Source organism: Manduca sexta, chromosome 24 (genome assembly GCF_014839805.1).
Source record: "Manduca sexta isolate Smith_Timp_Sample1 chromosome 24, JHU_Msex_v1.0, whole genome shotgun sequence".
Taxonomy (NCBI): domain Eukaryota; kingdom Metazoa; phylum Arthropoda; class Insecta; order Lepidoptera; family Sphingidae; genus Manduca; species Manduca sexta.
In genome coordinates, this window is record NC_051138.1 from 13,485,468 (window position 1) to 13,504,086 (window position 18,619).

The 18,619-nt window shown below is 33.0% G+C and overlaps 2 protein-coding genes across 2 annotated transcripts; both read left to right on the top strand.

The window, feature by feature from the left end:
- Positions 1–362: 362 nt before the first annotated feature.
- Positions 363–8,003, top strand: LOC115450260. Its single transcript, XM_030178260.1, has 8 exons — positions 363–411; positions 927–1,194; positions 3,733–3,849; positions 4,310–4,728; positions 5,243–5,345; positions 5,721–5,816; positions 6,272–6,427; positions 7,172–8,003. The coding sequence occupies exons 1-8, from the start codon at positions 392–394 to the stop codon at positions 7,220–7,222; spliced, it is 1,230 nt and encodes a 409-aa protein (XP_030034120.1). The 5' UTR covers positions 363–391; the 3' UTR covers positions 7,223–8,003.
- Positions 8,004–12,685: 4,682 nt separating this feature from the next.
- Positions 12,686–18,140, top strand: LOC115450261. Its single transcript, XM_030178262.2, has 8 exons — positions 12,686–12,708; positions 13,348–13,609; positions 14,685–14,789; positions 15,010–15,428; positions 15,685–15,787; positions 16,934–17,029; positions 17,448–17,603; positions 18,021–18,140. Exons 1-8 carry the CDS (start codon positions 12,686–12,688, stop codon positions 18,069–18,071), a joined length of 1,215 nt encoding a protein of 404 aa, XP_030034122.1. The 3' UTR covers positions 18,072–18,140.
- Positions 18,141–18,619: the final 479 nt, after the last annotated feature.

Here is an 18,619-nt window from a genome sequence, read left to right on the forward strand (position 1 = left end):
AATTATCAATTATTATCCACATTTAATAAAGGTTATTCACGTGTAAATATTATTTTTTGTGACATTAAGATCAGGGACTGGTTAAAGTAATAAATTGGACCAGTCATCTTAAACTATTGACTTCAACCACTCAAAAAGAAATATCACTGTTCATAACTAACTTGTCCAAAAATATATATATTTTGACCTTGAAAAAGAAACATATTTCCTCAAGCGATTCTCTGCACTAAATATCCATGAGATAACATAAACAACTGGCATAAAAGTGGAAATATGGAAACGGTGTATGGAAGTGGTAATGGATACCTAGCGTCTCACGATATAAACATAAATATCTCGCAACGCCTCACACCACCTTCATTCTGATGTTCAATTGCCAGCTGTCAGAGACATGGGGCAGGATTACTATTTGTAAGTATTTTTATGAAGGTGTTTTATTGAAATTGAGTTATGTTTGATGATATCAAACTTTTCATATTGGTGACAATATTTTAAATTTTGAGCACTACGTAAAACAAATGCATAATGAAATTTTGTTACTTGTAGTTTTTAAATGAGCTACTTAAAATCAAATTAGGTTATTCCTTTTTATAATAACCAATGTTTGTTTCGCATTGTTCCACTCCAGCAGGTACTATTTTATATTATTCTAAATTGGCGGTAAAGAAAACATGTTTGAAATTTTACTACTATTTCGCATTTTTTCTCAACGGGTTTACAATGTTTTATTTAATCCCGCAATAAGTATCTGCCGATGAGTAGAATTTGTGCTAGACATGGTAAAATAATCATCCGTCTAGTCGCACCATGGCGGAAAATGACTGTATTAGTGTTCTGGTGGCGCCTCTGCCTAACCCTTTGGAGATAAAAGATATTAGTGTTTACGTATGTATGAAGCTTCAATAAATTTAATATGATCTTTACAGACAACCACCAAGAACCCAATTATTCTACACAATATTAGGGCACATATCTACTATATTCGGAACATGTCAGATGGAATGGTGGGGTCCACAATACAAGATATCAAAATGGTTAGCGTGGCTTTACTTCTTGCAGAGACATTCTGTAAGAACATTCGGTAAGGTGGTATGCCTATCGCAAAGTGTGTTCATGGTGCTAAACTTCAATACGTTGAGTTCTTCTGTACTCATAGTTATTTTAACTATAACTCCTGTCGGCTATTTAGTGGCGGTAAGTTATAATTTTTATTCTTTAAAAAGTTACTACCACAAAAATCTCATATATAAACATGTATTAGGTTAATATAAGGGACGCAAGTACCAGGATAATTTATTAAGTTAAGTTACCCAGAAACATGTTTATATCCATAACCAATCCCCTACATTGGTAAATTATCGTATATAAAAACAGTAAAGTTTTGTATTTTATTCTAAGACTAGCTGACCCAGCGAACTTCGTACCGCCTAACAGTCGATTCTTCAATTTTTTATTTTTTTTTAATACTTATTCTGCTATTCGAGAAATCGGGTCAGCTAGTAAGATAAAAGAAGATTAAAAGAAAGTTGATAAGTCAACAATTACATTATGTCGAAAAATAAAAATTATAAATCACTTAAAATTCTTTCCATCGAATAAATATTGACAAATATTGACATTAATATTTATACGATACTAACGTCACTCAATTGTTTTGCCTTACCGGAACCCCTCCACTAACACTTAAACTTTATGGTATGGTATTAAAGTTCAAATTGACTTTTAAGTATTATTATGAGTCTTTTGTATGGGAATATAGAAAAGTGTTGTTTATAGACTTGTTCAGGCAATTGTTTTTTATTTTTGTCTCCTAAGAACCATTCTCGTACTTCAAGGAATATTATAAAAAAAGAATTAGCGAAATCGGTTCAGCTGCTCTCGAGATTTGCGCTTAGCAACACATTCAGCGATTCATTTTTATATTACAGATATCTTTGAATATCCAAATTATGTATTTATAGAAAAGAATTTAATGTCGTAATTTAAAATGTTTTTAAAGGACACCTTACTTTGTTTTCTTATTATAATATAAATAGTATATTATTTTTGTTTTCTGACATTCGCTGCGACCCCATCTAGTTTTCTACACTCTACTTCGCGCGAGTGATTCCGAAAAGTAAGTTATGTTTGCTAATACACAGAATACTTACCTGTATTTCACCGTTCCGTGGAAGATCCGGATTATCATCGTGCAAATTTATTTATTTTATTTGAGTATTTACTGTTTTATATAAATTTTAAAGCTATGTGGTATTATTAAGTAAAAAGTACTTCAGGCATATTTATTCAAATTTGTCAAAACACGTATATTCTTTGAGATCCGATCTTTACGCATACAATTATTTGCCGTTAAAAAACGTATTTAAATAATTCAATCTTATACTTGGAAAATATTGCAATTATTTGACAAAATTTATACACGAAGACGTGTCAACTCAGTAAAATTATGTAATTTTTAAACATATCTACAGTGTCACTAGATATGGTGCCTATAATTAACTATTTAACAAATAAACTTAGCTACTAAAAATGTTTTAAGAAATGTATAAATTTTTTAAGAATTGGTTTACATTACTGCAATGGAAAATATTATTCATAGAATTTAGAAATCCCTTTAATAAAGACAGCTGAAGTTCAAATAATAATATTCTTTATTATGGTAGTATGTTGAACCCAATACAAAAATAATTATCAATATCTTCTTTGATTTTGAGGAATTCTCTTCCGCGTCTTTGAAGTTCATGTTTAACCAATGCTATTCTTAATGTCAAAGCATTAATAAGGCTGTATTAAGACTTAACACAAAAAATATCGTTGTAATCCTGTATGATTTTGAAGAAGTCCCTTTTACATCTTCGAAATCCAAAATCCCATACAAATGAAATTAATTAATAAAAAGACACGAACGTAAAAAGAAAATCAAAATCGGTGCACAATTGACGGAGAGTGATCGTTGAAAAGTAATTTGAAGGTGTTAAATTCTATACAATATTACCTATTTTGAGTTTTTCAATTGTTATGCTGTCCTTTGGTATTATTTCAAGTTTTTTTTTTAAAAAACACCCTATAACAACAGCAAACAAAACCAATTAAAAATTATACAAATCGACCTAGGCATTTTCGATTTTTACGAGACAGCTGAAAAGCAATATTTGTTTTTTATTATCTTGAGAGAGACTAAAATACAGATTCCTATTTAGAGGACTAATCGCATATGAATTATGTCTTATTATAATTGAATTGATTTCCAATGTTTATTTTTTTATGGAAATTATCTTCTCATATTTTTTATATAGAGTCATTGTGAAGTTGGGTTAATAAATGAAACCATATTACACATGTCTTCTTGACAACACTTTACCCTGACTTATTCTGACCATAGAGTAATAAAATGTGTAAGTTATGTTTTCTAATGCCACTTCTAACTACACGAAGAGAATCTGTAGAAGCGGTAACATCATACTTTCAGTCAGAAATATACTTGCACAAACCGTATCCGCACTAAACTCCAAAATGATACAATAAACAGAAAACCCGAAATCGGGATTATTAATAGAAACAGTTGTTATTCATGGATTATATTTTGCACAAGGTGAGCTGAGGTATATGAATATGTGGTTTCATTTGGCAATGTAATTAAAATTGACCTGCATAAGTATTAAAAATTCTTGCTTTTTTAACCGACTTCACTAATGTTAATGTTTCTAAGATTATTGTTCATTACTATTTTAGGTAAAAGCAGAAACGGCAAAGTTAAAGAGTTATGAGAAAGTTATGAAAGCATTCATGGACAAAATTCATATTTACAACTGTTACGTGAGGAACAAAGACTCGGAGTATGTGAAAACGGCAAGTATTACTTTTTTTTCCATTGCTTTGAATGACGAGACTAGTTTGCCGTTCGCTTGGTGGCAAGCAATAAGACCGCATATAAATAGTAGAAACACCATCCAAAACCTTGAATTACAAAGTATTGTTTGGTATTCCACTGCGCTCGCCATACTGTGACATGAGATGTTAAGTCTTACTGTGTCCAGTAGTTAAACTGGCTATAATAAAGTATTTAATATTTGTAACTGCTGATTTCAAACTATATCAAATTTGTATTCAGTTATCACAATCATTTTGTGAATCTATTACAATCAAAAGATCAAGACAGCAAATAAATGAAAAATCCACAATTTCAAAATAATGAACAAAAAATTATTTTATAATTATATTATTTTATCAAAATTAATTAAAAAATCAAGTCAAAATTAATTGAATTAAAACTAGAACAATCAAAAATAAATGATCATTTTGTTTTTAGAAAGTGAAACAAGTTGAATTTTTGTCGCGTTTCACCACCTGGTTTCTAACATTCTTTCTCTACATTTGCTGGAGTGCTTGGATGCTTCAACCAACGCTGTACAACATAAGGAACATTGATGCAATTTTAAATAAAACTCAGGATTTTCAATATTATATATATTTGTGGACGCCTCTTGAATATCATCACAATCTTCGAAATTACTTGATAATTCACACTGTGTGCGTATATCTAGGAGTAACAGCCATAACAGTTATTATAACGTTTGACTGTCTAAATATGATAATAGTGTACCATATAGTTGGCCACATCTATATTCTGAAACATAATTTTCGAACGAAATTAGCCGATGATTTTACCGATGAAAAGGCGAAAGAGTTCCTTGTTGATACTATCAAGTATCATTCTTTCATAATTACGTGAGTATTTAGGGGTGTCTTCTTGTTACTTAATGCTAATTTTATGCTAAAATACAACATAGAGCAATAAGAATGTCATTGTGGTGAATGGGTTAAGATGACGTTTCTTGACACTTATCCATTCAAGTGGAAATGAATGACGTAACTTTTTGATTTTGACTGAATTTTAATATTTCTGTGTCAGAATTTATACGACGTAAATATTAAATTAAAATAAATAACAAAATTTAATCGAATATCGTATTTGCGTATATAATTATTAAATGGATCAGAAGAAATTGTCTTAAATGCCAATGTTGTTCTTTTAATTGCCTTTTAAACACTTATGTAGGTCATATCTAATGGTGATTGTGATTACGGAAGAATTAAAAAAAAACTGTTATTATTAAAGATTAGAAACGCGTTTCTTTAGCAGATAGATATTTACAGAAGATGAGATGATCAATTATTATAAAGTAAGTCATTGTTCTTATATGTCTATTTTCTACTAAAACATAAATAACAAAATTTTCAGGACCTTTAAAAATGTGCAGAACGCTTTTGGAATAAACGTCGCGGCAAATTATTTGCAAAATTTATTTGAAGATGGGCTATGTTTGTATCAAATGATGAAAGGCGTAAGTATTGTTTTTATATATTTGACGAGTCGAGGGAATTTAACCCATACATACACAGTTTACAGCACATACACAACTGAGAGGCTAAGGACATGTTTTTTAAGATAATTTAGTATTGATCCACCAGATTTTAGTCAATGGCAGGCTGCAGACCTATAGTTCTCAATTTAGGTATTGGTTACAATTACATACCAAGACACGACTAACTTCCCAGCTTTCTTTTTTATTACAATGGAATGACTAGACCAGCATGCTACTCGATTGATTTGCTTTTTCCTTATTCCTATCTACGATTAATACAATATATAGGTACCCTAGTTTAGTTTATAGCCATGTTTATCATACAATTTCATGGATAAAGTGCTTTCTTTACAGGATATGGAAAATTTTGTTAAGTATGGATTGATGTTGGTGATTTATTTAGGCAGTCTCATTATGTTGTCGGTGGTGTTGGAAGAAATAAAGCGTCAAGTAAGTATTAGGTCAACAAATTGTATTATATGTAATTACCAAGGGCCTATATAACCTCTTCCCTTCCTCATCTATTCATTTACTTTCAGGGAAATGAATTATAAATTAATTTATAAGCATCTCATGCATCATTCAGCTCAAGATATATGAGCGGCTTAATTTAGATGCCACTGACTACTATTGTATAGATATTATTTATTTTACTTTAAATAAATATTTCAAGGCTGGCAATGCATAATTCCTTTGGCATTGGGGTGTATACGAGTAAAGTAGATCAGGTGTCTAACTTGTTCATTTACCGGCATGCCAAAAAGTGGCACTACTCGGTGTCATAAAATTCGAGCCACTGCTGATCATGCTTTGCAGGAGTTTTAGTGATGGGTGTGAAGGCGGGAAAGTCTCTAAATTCACTCATAGATGTTCAAAAGTGATTATAAAACATATTTTTATTCCAGAATAGCGACTTATCGGAAGTAGTTTACAGTATACCGTGGCAAAGGATGTCTGTGTCGAATCAAAAGACAGTAATGCTGTTGTTGTTCAGAACACAGCCGGATCTTGAATTCCGCGCCGCGTGTGGTATGAAAGCCGGGGTCCAGCCAGCTCTGTCGGTATGTTTTATTATTGGATTGACCGATGTCTTACGTTTTATTTCAGTAAGAGGTATAGGATATCTCTCTAGCTTATTTATGGATATTAGATGGTTTGTTAAAAAGGAGACTTATAAGACTACTTCAATTGCAATAAATAAGTTGTTCTTGGATTTGTATTGATTGAAGCATAAATTTGAATTTAGAAAATACTAGCAAATTAGAGCGATTTAGTCAAAACAACTGCTACATAAATAATGTATGAACGAAAAATTGGCAGCTCGTTCACGTCATTTTGTCTTGTGTTTGATGGAAGAAGTTGATATCGTCTACGCGGTGACTTTATCTAATGACTATCGTAATAGCATCTCATAATGGCATTGACGTATATCCTATAGACACGAAAGTCCGTATAAACTGAGATATAAACTATTTGTTCAAAAGCTGAACTAAAATGGCAACCAAAATGTCACTGTTATAATCTATTTATCACTTGAACAACAAATAATTTTATTTATTTGACTAATATTTTTAATTCAAATCCCGGTTTGCACTTAGACTCGCGTTCTTATATCATGAGCGCCACTCCGTACACAACCACAAGCTGTCAATATTGATCATACTACAGTCAGTTTGAATGGATTGCAGTTCAATTCAGTTGAACACAGTGAACGCCAAATCTAGTGCGTAGTACATATATATCGATGCGTAATAGCAATTGTATCTTTTCCGCAGCCTAAATTTTTAATTTTATAATTGTTTCAGATAATCAAATCTATGTTTTCATACTACGTCATGATTAAATCTAGAATGTAATTTGTTGCTACAATATCTACACGCTTTAAAATTTTAATTTACGGATTTTAATCACAGGAAGGTTTTTTTTAATATTCAAAGTGTCGTATAAAACTTTTTAAAGCTATGTTTAAAATGTTATATTCTTATTAACACTTCTTTATTTTCATCGCCCTATGTTAACTGGTTCTTTACCATTAATGTTTTCTCTCATTTTTACTATTTACGATACTATTCCATAACGGTTTCTTTCAATATGTTTGCACCCTTTTACTGGACAACGTTACATTATTCATTATTATGGTGCTAACGTTCCATTTTTTCCATATTAGAAGGCACTCACGCGTGTTTTGTCTAAATTAGAAACTTCAGTAACAGTAAAAAGTTTTATTTGTTAAATTTTCTTCATTGCAACTTCTTATAAAATTAAATCGTGAAAATATTAAAAAATAGGTGTGTGTGCCTTCTATATGGAAAAAAAGTGGAACGTTAGCACCAAAATAATGAATTATGTAACGTTGTCTGATAAAAAGAGTGAAAAACATATTAAAGGAGTTCGTTGTGGAATAATATAATATATAAGTTTCTTATTTATGAATCTACAGCATTTTAAACTATATTTCCGCATACTCGTTTTGCACGTGAGAAATATAAATTGCTGAGCTGTTTGTTTACTTTCTTCCCTTGTTATTATCGTGTACTTGATAATTTAAGCAAAACAGAACTGCAATTCCTTTAACTTATAATTATATAATGCCATTGAAAACCTTTCAAAGTTATTAGATAATTATAAGTCAACAAATTGAAAGGAAATTACAGTTTTGCTTTACTTAAATTACCAAGTACATGATAAATACAAGGGAGGAAAGTAAACAAACAGCTCATCAATTTATATTTCTCACGTGCAAAACGAGTATGCGGAAAAAAATGTTTCACATAGTCTGCAGTAGTTTTATAAATTAGAAGCTTGTTGACATAATATCATTACCTAATGCCCTCGAAAGGCTTTCAATTATTATGGCATTAGATAATTATAAGTCAACAACAAAAGGAATTTGCAATTTCGTTTTCAATAAAACCTTTTGAAGTTTAAATGTTCTATTTTATTGTTGTTGAGTTCCGTATACATTTTATTAAGTCTAATAATTTATTATGTTTACGCGAATTTTAGATATTAATATAAAACAATTTTGCGGATTATAACATAAAAACCGCGACTAAATCTGCAAAATAGTTTTATTTTAATGTTTTATGGTTTTTGAACTGATATCATTACAAGAGTTATTTGATTTAAGAGGTTTCCCTACTACGAAAACCATTCAACTTAGGTCTTAATCATTAAGAATTTAAATGTTTTTTTTAAACAAAATGTTCTAGTGTCTGTAGTAAATTCTTAAGTACATAACTTACTCCGGGCAAAAAAAAATCCTACAATATTTATTACAAAACAGGACAGCGCTACTTTTGTGTTGTTAGGAACACCTGTCGTCAGTTTTGAATAAAACATCTTAGTTGGCTACAGCTTTGGGGACTTTGAATATTTTTTACGTAGAAATATATTACAATTTTTTTAAACAATTTAAACATTACTTTCTCCTGTATTTTTGGTTAAGATTTACCTACTGCTTAATGTTTGAGAAATTCATATTTTTAGGCTAACACAAAAATAGATCTTAAAAGATTTATCTCTTTGTTCGCGGGATTCAATTTAACAAATCCACTAATTTGACTGTGTATAAGTAATCAGTTAAAATCATGTACTAGACGTTTTACAATGTTGAATGTTTTGTTTTTTTTTTTCATTTTAGCAAAAACTGGCAAAGGGGGAGTTAAATGATTTTCTTTGCCCGTAATTTTCTTTTATATTATATGATATTCCTTTTAAATCACCAAGAGCCTTACTATCCATACAACAACTCCAATCTACTACTATGAAACATATTTGTTTTTCTTATTTAAAGCTATATATAACCTAAAGTATCTTATCCCAGAAACAGACTTTTAGGTCGCCAGAGCGATTAGGAGCTAGTAGAGTAACACAGTATTGAAAAAACTATAACAGATGATAACGAATATCGTCATCAACCTTTGGAAGTCTCTTGCTGAACATAGACTTCCTTAAACGATTTTTTTCAGACCAACCATTTAGAAGCGGCCTGCATCCAGGGATTTCCTACGACCTTTACTGAATTTATCTAATAATTCTACAGCCGTCACTATTCTACCTACGCAAGTTATCAGCTTGCTGCAACTCAAAACCCATGTATCATCTACAAGGTTCTCACATTGATCTAGATTCTAGACAATAAAGTTAACTAAAGAATTTAACTTTTACTTCTATACTAGTTTAATAATTTTTTTTCATTACTTTGAACGTCGAGATGAGCTTGCCGTTCGCCTGATGGTTAGCGATACGACCGTCCATTAACAGTAGAAGTACCATCCATTATTTGAATTATAAAGTATTGTTTGATATTCCACTGCGCTCGCCATCATGAGACATGAGACGTTAAGTCTTATTATGTCCAGTAGTTACTACATTCAGTTGCTTAGCGGCAGAAATAGACATTGCGGTTTGCGCACCCAGGCAGTTTCATATATGAGAGACCTACCATCAGTAAAATAATTTCTAAGATTAACAATTATTTCTAAATAAAATAATAAGAATTACATCAAAACCAATCTAGTTAAATAATAAAAAAATATAAACACAAAATATGTATATTTTATTTTGATGGTTTCGACAGTGAACACCCGTAAAGCAAAAATCCTGAGATACTAGAGAGCGACAATACTTACTATTAGTACACATTATGGCGGTGAAGCAATTCAGATTGAACTGATATATACAATAGATTTTTAAATGCATTGCAATAGCTCGCTACGTTAATATTCTAAAGAATTTGTAGCAGACAAAATATTTAAATACAAAAAAAGAAGGAAAAAAAAATGTAGCGCGCGTTTAAACCGGGAGTAAATTCCCGCCGTAATCCTGCCGCTCCGCTAGCCAATAATGGGCCGTGCTGGCGACGCGCCGCTGTTCGGCCGGCGCCCGCACGTCGGCGCACACCGACATGACACAAGCGCTCCGTAACGCGACCACGATACACCGTGGACTGTGCGGTGCGCGGCCCCGTCATTTTTTGTATCACATTATACTTATTTGAATTTGTTTTGTTATAAGTAGATATTAGCTACAAAATGATATTAAATACATGCATAATAAATGCAACGGGGATAACCATCTTCGGATTAAACCTCGGGTTACTTCGGGAATTCACTTTCATTGGCCGCCGATGACATTACATGCGAGATAAGCCAATGGGAGCGAGTAAACCCAAAAGGTAACGCGCAAATATTCGAAAATTCAAGAGAGCGAAGTAAATGGCGTATCACGCGATAGAATAGAACCGCGTCATGTTATGTATTTACTGTTGCAAGTTAATACTGTACTAATTTGCCTCTGCAAAAATTTTTTTTTTCAAATCAAATAAAATCAAATTATTTATTTATGTTTTTTTTAATATTTAAAATTCATCAAAAGTTGCTATCAGAAAAGCAAACTTTCTGAATAACTGTATGATCATAGATAACATTATAATCTATGTAGTTAATATATTTTACTCTAAGTAAATATTAAGTAATATACACTGACGTATATTCTATAGACACGAACGTCCTTATAAACCACTTGTTCAAAATCTGAACTAAAATGGCAACCAAAACGTCGCTGTTATAACCTATTTATTCACTTGAACAACACATAATTTGACTTATTTGGCCAATCTTTTTTATTCAAATCCAGGTTAACACTTAGACTCGAGTTCTTATATCACAAGCGCCATTACGTACACATCCAAAAAGCTGTCAATATTGACCATACTAAAGTCAGTTTGAATGGATTACAGTTCAATTCATTTGAACACAGTGAAGGTTCGAAACGCCAAATCTAGTACGTAGTACATATATATCGATGGTAATATACTTTTAATATTTTTAAGAACAATGAAGTAGGTATTGTCTGCCGACATTGTACAGGTATTGAATTAAAAACTGTTATACAAAGGACAAAGAGTACTAGGTAAGAAAGACTTAGTAAAAATAAATAAGTTAGGCTTCTTACTGTCTACAACGATATCTACGAAGCGAATCTACTTCTATTTATAATTTCTTGAAACTGACCGCTTCCTGCAATAAAAATATTTGCTTTGTCTCTTTAAAAGATATTCTTAAAATCGTCGACTGAAATAGAAATGAATGTGACAGTCTGTTTTAAATTATTTCAAGCAATAAAACTCGTTCTCGTTTAAAGAAAAAAATATTTTCTTTAAACGAGAACGAGTTTCTGTAGTAGTTACTTGTTGTAAATTAGGAAGGGGCGGTTCAAGTGTTCTACAAGGTGGACGGACGACCTGGCTAGGGTCGCAGGAAGTCGCTGGATGCAGGCCGCTTCCAACAGGTCGACGTGGAGATCCTCGGGGGAGGCCTATGTTCCGCAGTGGACTTCCTGTGGCTGAGATGATGATGATGGTTCAAGTGTTACGAAAGCACTAAATGGGGATGAGGGGGTTTATAGATTGCTCATTTTCGATGACATGAGGGATAGGGAGGTCGAAACTGTGGTTAAGTCGACAATATTTATTTTTATATTTTTTTTGATAAATTAATAAATTATAATAATTTTGAGGAATGTCCGCAGGTTCAAAACCCATGGGCATACACTTCTAAAATCATGTGTGTATTATTTGTCATCACACTGTCAAGAAACCTGCATACCTTAAAAGTTCTATAAAAGAATTTTGTAGGTATATAAAGTCTACCAAACTGCAGTAGGACAGCGAGGTAAACTAAGGCCTAATCCCTCTCAGCAGTAGAGGAGGCCCGTACTCAGCAGTAGGACTGAGGACAATATATAATACAAGGCTGATATTATAATAATTATGAAATTTTGTGAACACACATATGGTTGCGTAAGGATGGGAGACCTTTAAGCAAAGGCGGCCTTTGGGGGAGGCGAACCGGAGAAGCGCCCGGGGCTTCGCGCTTACAGAGGCCTCGCGTGGTGCCTTGCAGAACCTTTTTTTTACGTTCTTACCGACGAAACTGATAAAACAGGGGAATGTTTTTTTACTCTGCCCGGGGCCTCCCGTCTGTTTCTTTTTGCTTTCGCCTGGGGCCACGCGTTGTTTAGGGCCGCCACTGCCTTTAAGTAAGAACCTTGCTTTCTTTTGCCGACAGGGAGGACTGGCGTTATAATAAACTAACTTTTTTCTTACTCACTTGAATCGTGTTTTTGAAAATCGTATTTTGTTAGAAGATGTTAAAAAAAAGTGACAATACATTAAATGTGACTTTCATGTAACCCTAAAGACAATCGCAATAAAACGCAATTTGCTAACTTTGTAATCGAAAATCATTATGTATACAGAATCATTACATTGTTAGTTTACAAACAGAATTCAAAGAAAGCGGTACGTTGTAAAAATGATGGACGAGTTATACCTTCAGTAAATATTGAACTTATATATTTTATAAAATTATTTTATAATTTATAAAAAAAAGGTTTGGTCATCTCCAAAAAGAATTTGGATTAGTTTCACCAAACCACCTTCTTACAAATTCTGTTTCTATACGTCCAATTATTTTACAACCATCTATTCTAAATTCTAGTAAAATGGTGACTAAATAACTCGCACAAAATGCTGTTTGATATTAGAATTGAACCGAACACAATTGCTCACATTGACCAAATTATGCAAAAACAAGAGGGTGATCATAAAAATCGGTGAACCTTATTATATTCGAATTTGATTCATAAATTCGTATTCAACATCATCATCATCATAAATTTGTATTGCCAAATAAATTCAGAGCAAAGCGGCGATAGCCCAGTTGACTTCTAAAATCATGTGTGTATTCTTTGTAAATTATCGCTTGCGTTAACAGTGAAGGAAAACATCGTTAAGAAACCTGCATACCTTAGAAGTTCTCTATAAGAATTTTGTAGGTATAAAGTCTACCAATCCGCACTAGACCAATGTGGTGGTCTAAGGCCTAATTCCTCTCTGTAGTATAGGAGGCCCGTACCCAGCAGCAGAACAGTCTATAATACATGTCTTATATTATAAAACAAATTAAATTTTCAGACAACCACCCAAAAAGCAGCTTTTTTATAAAGTCCTCTCCTTCACTCTTTCAATAGCGGGTCTCTATTGGTATGAATTGTGGGATTACAAGTTTCCTAAATTGGTGAAATTCTTTCTTTGCATCGTGCACTATACGGTTATTATCTTCACCCCGATTTGCGTTACATTACAAATGTTGTATATTTACACCCGTTGGAACAACATTGCCTTTTCCACTCATGGTACTATATTTACCATTGTACCCATAACGTTTTTGATATTGGTGAGTACTTAATTGATTAATATTGGTGTGTTTATTTTGTAGACATTATATTAATCTATACTATTATATAAAGCTGAAGAGTTTGTTTGTTTGTTTGAACGCGCTAATCTCGGGAACTACCGGTCCAAACCGAAAAATTCTTTTTGCGTTGGATAGCCCTTTGTTCGTGGAGTGCTATAGGCTATATATCATTACGCTATACCCAACAGGAGCGGAGCAGTAATGGCTAATCTCAGGAAATACCGGTCCAAACTGAAAAATTATTTTTGCGTTGGATAGCCCTTTGTTCGTGGAGTGCTATAGGCTATATATCATCACGCTATACCCAAAAGGTGCGGAGCAGTAATGGATAATCTCAGGCAATACCGGTCCAAACTGAAAAATTCTTTTTGCGTTGGATAGCCCTTTGTTCGTGGAGTGCTATAGGCTATGTATCATCACGCTATATTTAATAGGAGCGGAGCAGTAATGACTAATCTCAGGAACTACCGATTCGAAATGAAAAATTCTTTTTGCGTTGAATAGTCCTTTGTTTGTGGAGTGCTCAAAGTCATATATCATCACGCTATGACCAATAGGAGCGGAGCAGTAATGAAACATGTTGCAAAAACGGGGAAAATTATAAGTTTTGAGAGCTTCCGTTGCCTACGCTGCGTAAACGGTTAAAGTTATGCAACATTGATGTATGACGGGATTGTTCCACTTTAAAAGTTCTAAAAAATATATTATAAAACAAAGTTCCCCGCTGCATCTGTCTGTCTGAACGTGTTAAGCTCAAAAACTACCCAACGTATTAAGATGAAATTTGGTATGGAGACAGTTTGAGACCCTGGAAAGAACATAGGCTCCCGGGAAACTACTACTTTTATAACGGAAATCTTTAGCCTGAAAAACTTTATAACGCGGGCGGAGCCGCGGGCAAAAGCTAGTATAATAATAGTTTTAATAAATCGTTTCGATTTTGAACTATGTTTAAAGATATGTTTAGGATCCAGTTGGTTTATTTTAAAACATCAACTATAAGAGTTTATGTAACGAGGACGGACAGTATTATGTTTCTGAAACCCTATTTCAGACAAAAGTATTGTCAGCTCAAAAGGAATCTTACAGACGCTTGATGAAAACATTTTTGCAAGAAATTCACTTGTGCAATTTCGGTTCAAATTCTTACATGAAACAAGTAAGTTAACAAATAGATATTCTTAATAAAACACATATTACATCTACAACTGAAAAGACTACAGTGATAAATTTAAATAAAATGTTTCTAAATACTTAAAAGTGTTAAAACTTATATTTAACTCTAGATAATTTATTAGTCATAATATTTCCGACAGTTGTTCCTTCACATCAATTTTTTAAATATACATTTATATGTTTCGCATTTATTCATGTTTTAGAGGGCTGTGGAGGTCGAAAAATATTCAAGATATCTAGCAACTTTCTTCTTTGTGTTCCTCGTCGTAGATTGGGCTCTGTGGACGATTGTGCCCATAGTCTTCAACTTGAAGAACAGCAAAGCTATAGAAAATAAGGAAATACCATTAAAAACCTGCTTTTATATGTGGTTACCATTTGATTACGAACACGAGTATAAATATTGGGTCATTACTCATATTGCAAATTCCACACTCATCGCTCTTGGTTGTATTGTAGTCACTTCTTATGATACAATAAACTATTCTATCGTTTTTCATCTAATTGGCCATATTAAGTCTTTAAAGCATTTAATCAAGACAAATATATCTCAAAATTTGAGTGATGATGAGACGAAACGCGGGCTTGTTGAAGTAATTAGATATCATTGTTTTGTATTAAAGTTGAGTATTTCATTTTAATATGAAAGGCATCTTATAGTAAATCAAGCGTTCATTCAATCTAGATTAAGATTTTAATGTAAAAATCTGAATATTTATCAATCGATATTATAATACACAGTCAAATGCCCTCACTCAAGCATAGGGCACTGATTGAATCAATATCTGCTTGATTATCTAATGGCCTACTTAGGTACATATTTCATTTTATACCATTTAAAATAGTACGAGTCGTTTTGATAATTTCTTTATTTCTAGAATTTTCGGTGAAATAGAAAGAGCATTTGGCATAAATGTTACTGGGAACTATTTATACAATTTGATTGCCGATAGTCTGTTGCTATATCATTTGATGCTTGGAGTAAGTACCAATATTGTATCATATACACCGAATGCACGCCCATGCACGGGGGGACAGTTCAGTGTGTACCTATGCAGAGGCGGCCTTGGGGAGGCGAATCGGGCAAGCGCCCAAGGCCTCGCGCGGTCCCTCGCAGGACCTTTTTTTACGTTCTTACCGACGAAACTGTTAAAACAGGGGAACGTTTTTTCCTCTGCCCGGGGCCTCGCGTCTGTTTCTTTTTGCTTTCGCCTGGACACTCGCGTCGTTTAGGGCCGGCACTGTACCTATGTACCTTTTAGTAGGCATTATACATTGAGGACTACGAGGGCTCGCGAACATTTCCTGGCCTCCTTCCCTACGCCCATCCTAAGAACGTTCCTTTTCTTCCTCCAGACTTCTCTATCCCCAATATCAAATATAATGAATAATGAAAATCTACTCCCAACTTTGCTCCAAACCCCTGCGGTCGTTAAGCCGGGGAAATATAATCCCATTCGCAGATCTCCTCCGGTGATGGATGCGGAGTCCGATACACAAAAAACTCGAGGAGAGTAAATTAGTTCTTTAGCGCCCCCCCTAAGGACGTTTGGGTCAAAATATAACTTTATTATAAGTACCTATACATAAAATAAGGTAAACGACAAACATCTATTATATTTAAAAATCAAGAAGGTTGTTGTTTGGTTACTTAATTTAAAATTTATTTATTAATTTATCTCGGGTAAATATACCTATATCGCTGGCTAGACGGGCGATAGCCTAGTTGGGTGTGGAACGGACTGCCGAGACGAATGTCCGCAGGTTCAAATCCCAAGGGCACACACCTCTGACTTTTCTAAAGTCATGTGTGAATTCTTTGTGAATTTATCGTTCGCTTTAACGATGAAGGAAAACATCGTGAGGAAACCTGCACATCTGAGAAGTTCTCTGTAGGAATTTCGAAGGTGTGTGAAGTCTACCAATCCGCACTAGGCCAGCGTGGCGGACTAAGGCCTAATCCCTCTCAGTAGTAGAGGAGGCCCGTGCTCAGCAGTGGGCAAGTATATAATACAGGGCTGATATTATTATTATTATTAAATATACCTAAAGTGGGTCTTTTATCTCGGAAAAACGTTTCACGCGGACGAAGCCACAGATAAAAGTTAGTTGTCTGTATATTTACAGGATAAGGAAAATAAGCTGATGTACGGTGTGATGCTGCTAGTCTTCATGGGCGGACTTATTGTTATGACTTTAATTTTGGAAGAAGTACGTAGACAGGTACGACATAGGTTGGAAACATTTAAACCTATATATTACCTACTAATCAAGCCTTCAAATATAAACTTCAATTTATTTCATGATCTATTTACGTATTGCGAGAAGATGGTTCTATGATCAACACAACATAAATTAGTTTGGATGAATATTTCAGCACTTTTTGACGATGACAAGATTTCTGAGTTTATTGTTAAATTAGTATAAATTCTTGAAATTATAAACCGCATTATACATAGGCTGTACGGTACCAAAGAAAGTGATTTTGTATTTTATTTAAGTCAGTCAGAATAATAATTACTTATTGGACTTGTATGCTACGTTCAAACTTTTACACATCATCCAGTTAAATACTAAGAAATTGCTGGATTCGACAAATCAAATTTGACCTTTTGTGACTTTATATGGATTGATTTTTCAGACCTTTGATATTCCACAAACCGTATACGACATGCCATGGGAGAAAATGTCTGTATCTAACCAGAAGATAGTAGTAATTATGCTTGCTCGAACTCAACCCACGCTCGAATATAAAAGCGCCGGAGGTTTAAAAGCAGGAGTTAATCCTACTATACAAGTATGACTTATAATATTATTATTTACTTTTTAAGTCGAGTCTAGCCGATTGATTCGTTACCCAAAATATAAGTAATCAATTCAAAATAAATTCTAAGCCCGACCTTTGTTGGTAGTTCCGCCTAATTCGGTTTCGATATCTGTTATCCCTGCTCCTTATCTCTTCATTGGATTGGCAGTATAATTGGACTTGGACAGGGTCATATCAAAATACGTGTCTTAAATTACAAAAAGTAAAGGAAATTTGTTTGGGTTGTAATTTGTGCTTGGTAGGAATAAGATTGCTTCCTACCATATCTTGGGTTTGGTAATTTTGATTGCATTATGTTTCAATGTTTAATCTGGGCTAAAGAATATATTTGTTTTATAAGAATTAATTTACATAATAATATTACAGTGATTACTCAAAATTTTACAGATTATAAAATCTACGTTCTCATACTACGTGATGTTAAAATCAAGCTTGTAAATTACAACGAGCTAGCTGCATAGTAATTCGCAGATTTCACGAAACTTGTTACCGTTCGTTCTACAGAAATTAAATATGCAAATTAAATCGTTTTTTATTTATTTGTGTTTATTTGCATATTTTGTTTTGTTTAAAGGTTTTATTTTAATTCTAGATAATGCAGTTTTAGTACGTCAGAAACCATTTGGATTGACTGTTTTTAAAGCGATGTAATTTTTTTTCGTATTATTTACATCAGTGTAATTTTATGGTGTATCAGAAACCTGCAAATTTTTTTATTTTGTTGACTATTGATAAAATTCTCCGATGTTATTATTAATGATCATTTGGTATTTATTCGTTTCCAAATTGTAATATAAGAGGAAATGGAATTAACAATTGAATACGTTGATACAAAGCGACGATAAAGACTTGATAATTTGAAGTACTACAAAAGTTGCTGTAACACAAATTGACCAACTTGCATATAATCTACTCTCGATTTTTTTATCTATGAACGTTTGATTACAACTAACGTGCTCAATCTAAATTTTCGTTCCGATCTCAAT

What these genes read in the sequence shown, in the direction of transcription:
- LOC115450260 (XM_030178260.1), top strand. Translation starts at nt 392, where the DNA reads ATGGGGCAGGATTACTATTT. An exon ending in ATGGGGCAGGATTACTATTT is followed by an intron (nt 412 to 926) that starts GTAAGTATTTTT and finishes TGATCTTTACAG; the next exon opens with ACAACCACCAAGAACCCAAT. An exon ending in CTGTCGGCTATTTAGTGGCG is followed by an intron (nt 1,195 to 3,732) that starts GTAAGTTATAAT and finishes TTACTATTTTAG; the next exon opens with GTAAAAGCAGAAACGGCAAA.
- LOC115450261 (XM_030178262.2), top strand. Translation starts at nt 12,686, where the DNA reads ATGATGGACGAGTTATACCTTCA. An exon ending in ATGGACGAGTTATACCTTCA is followed by an intron (nt 12,709 to 13,347) that starts GTAAATATTGAA and finishes TTAAATTTTCAG; the next exon opens with ACAACCACCCAAAAAGCAGC. An exon ending in CCATAACGTTTTTGATATTG is followed by an intron (nt 13,610 to 14,684) that starts GTGAGTACTTAA and finishes ACCCTATTTCAG; the next exon opens with ACAAAAGTATTGTCAGCTCA.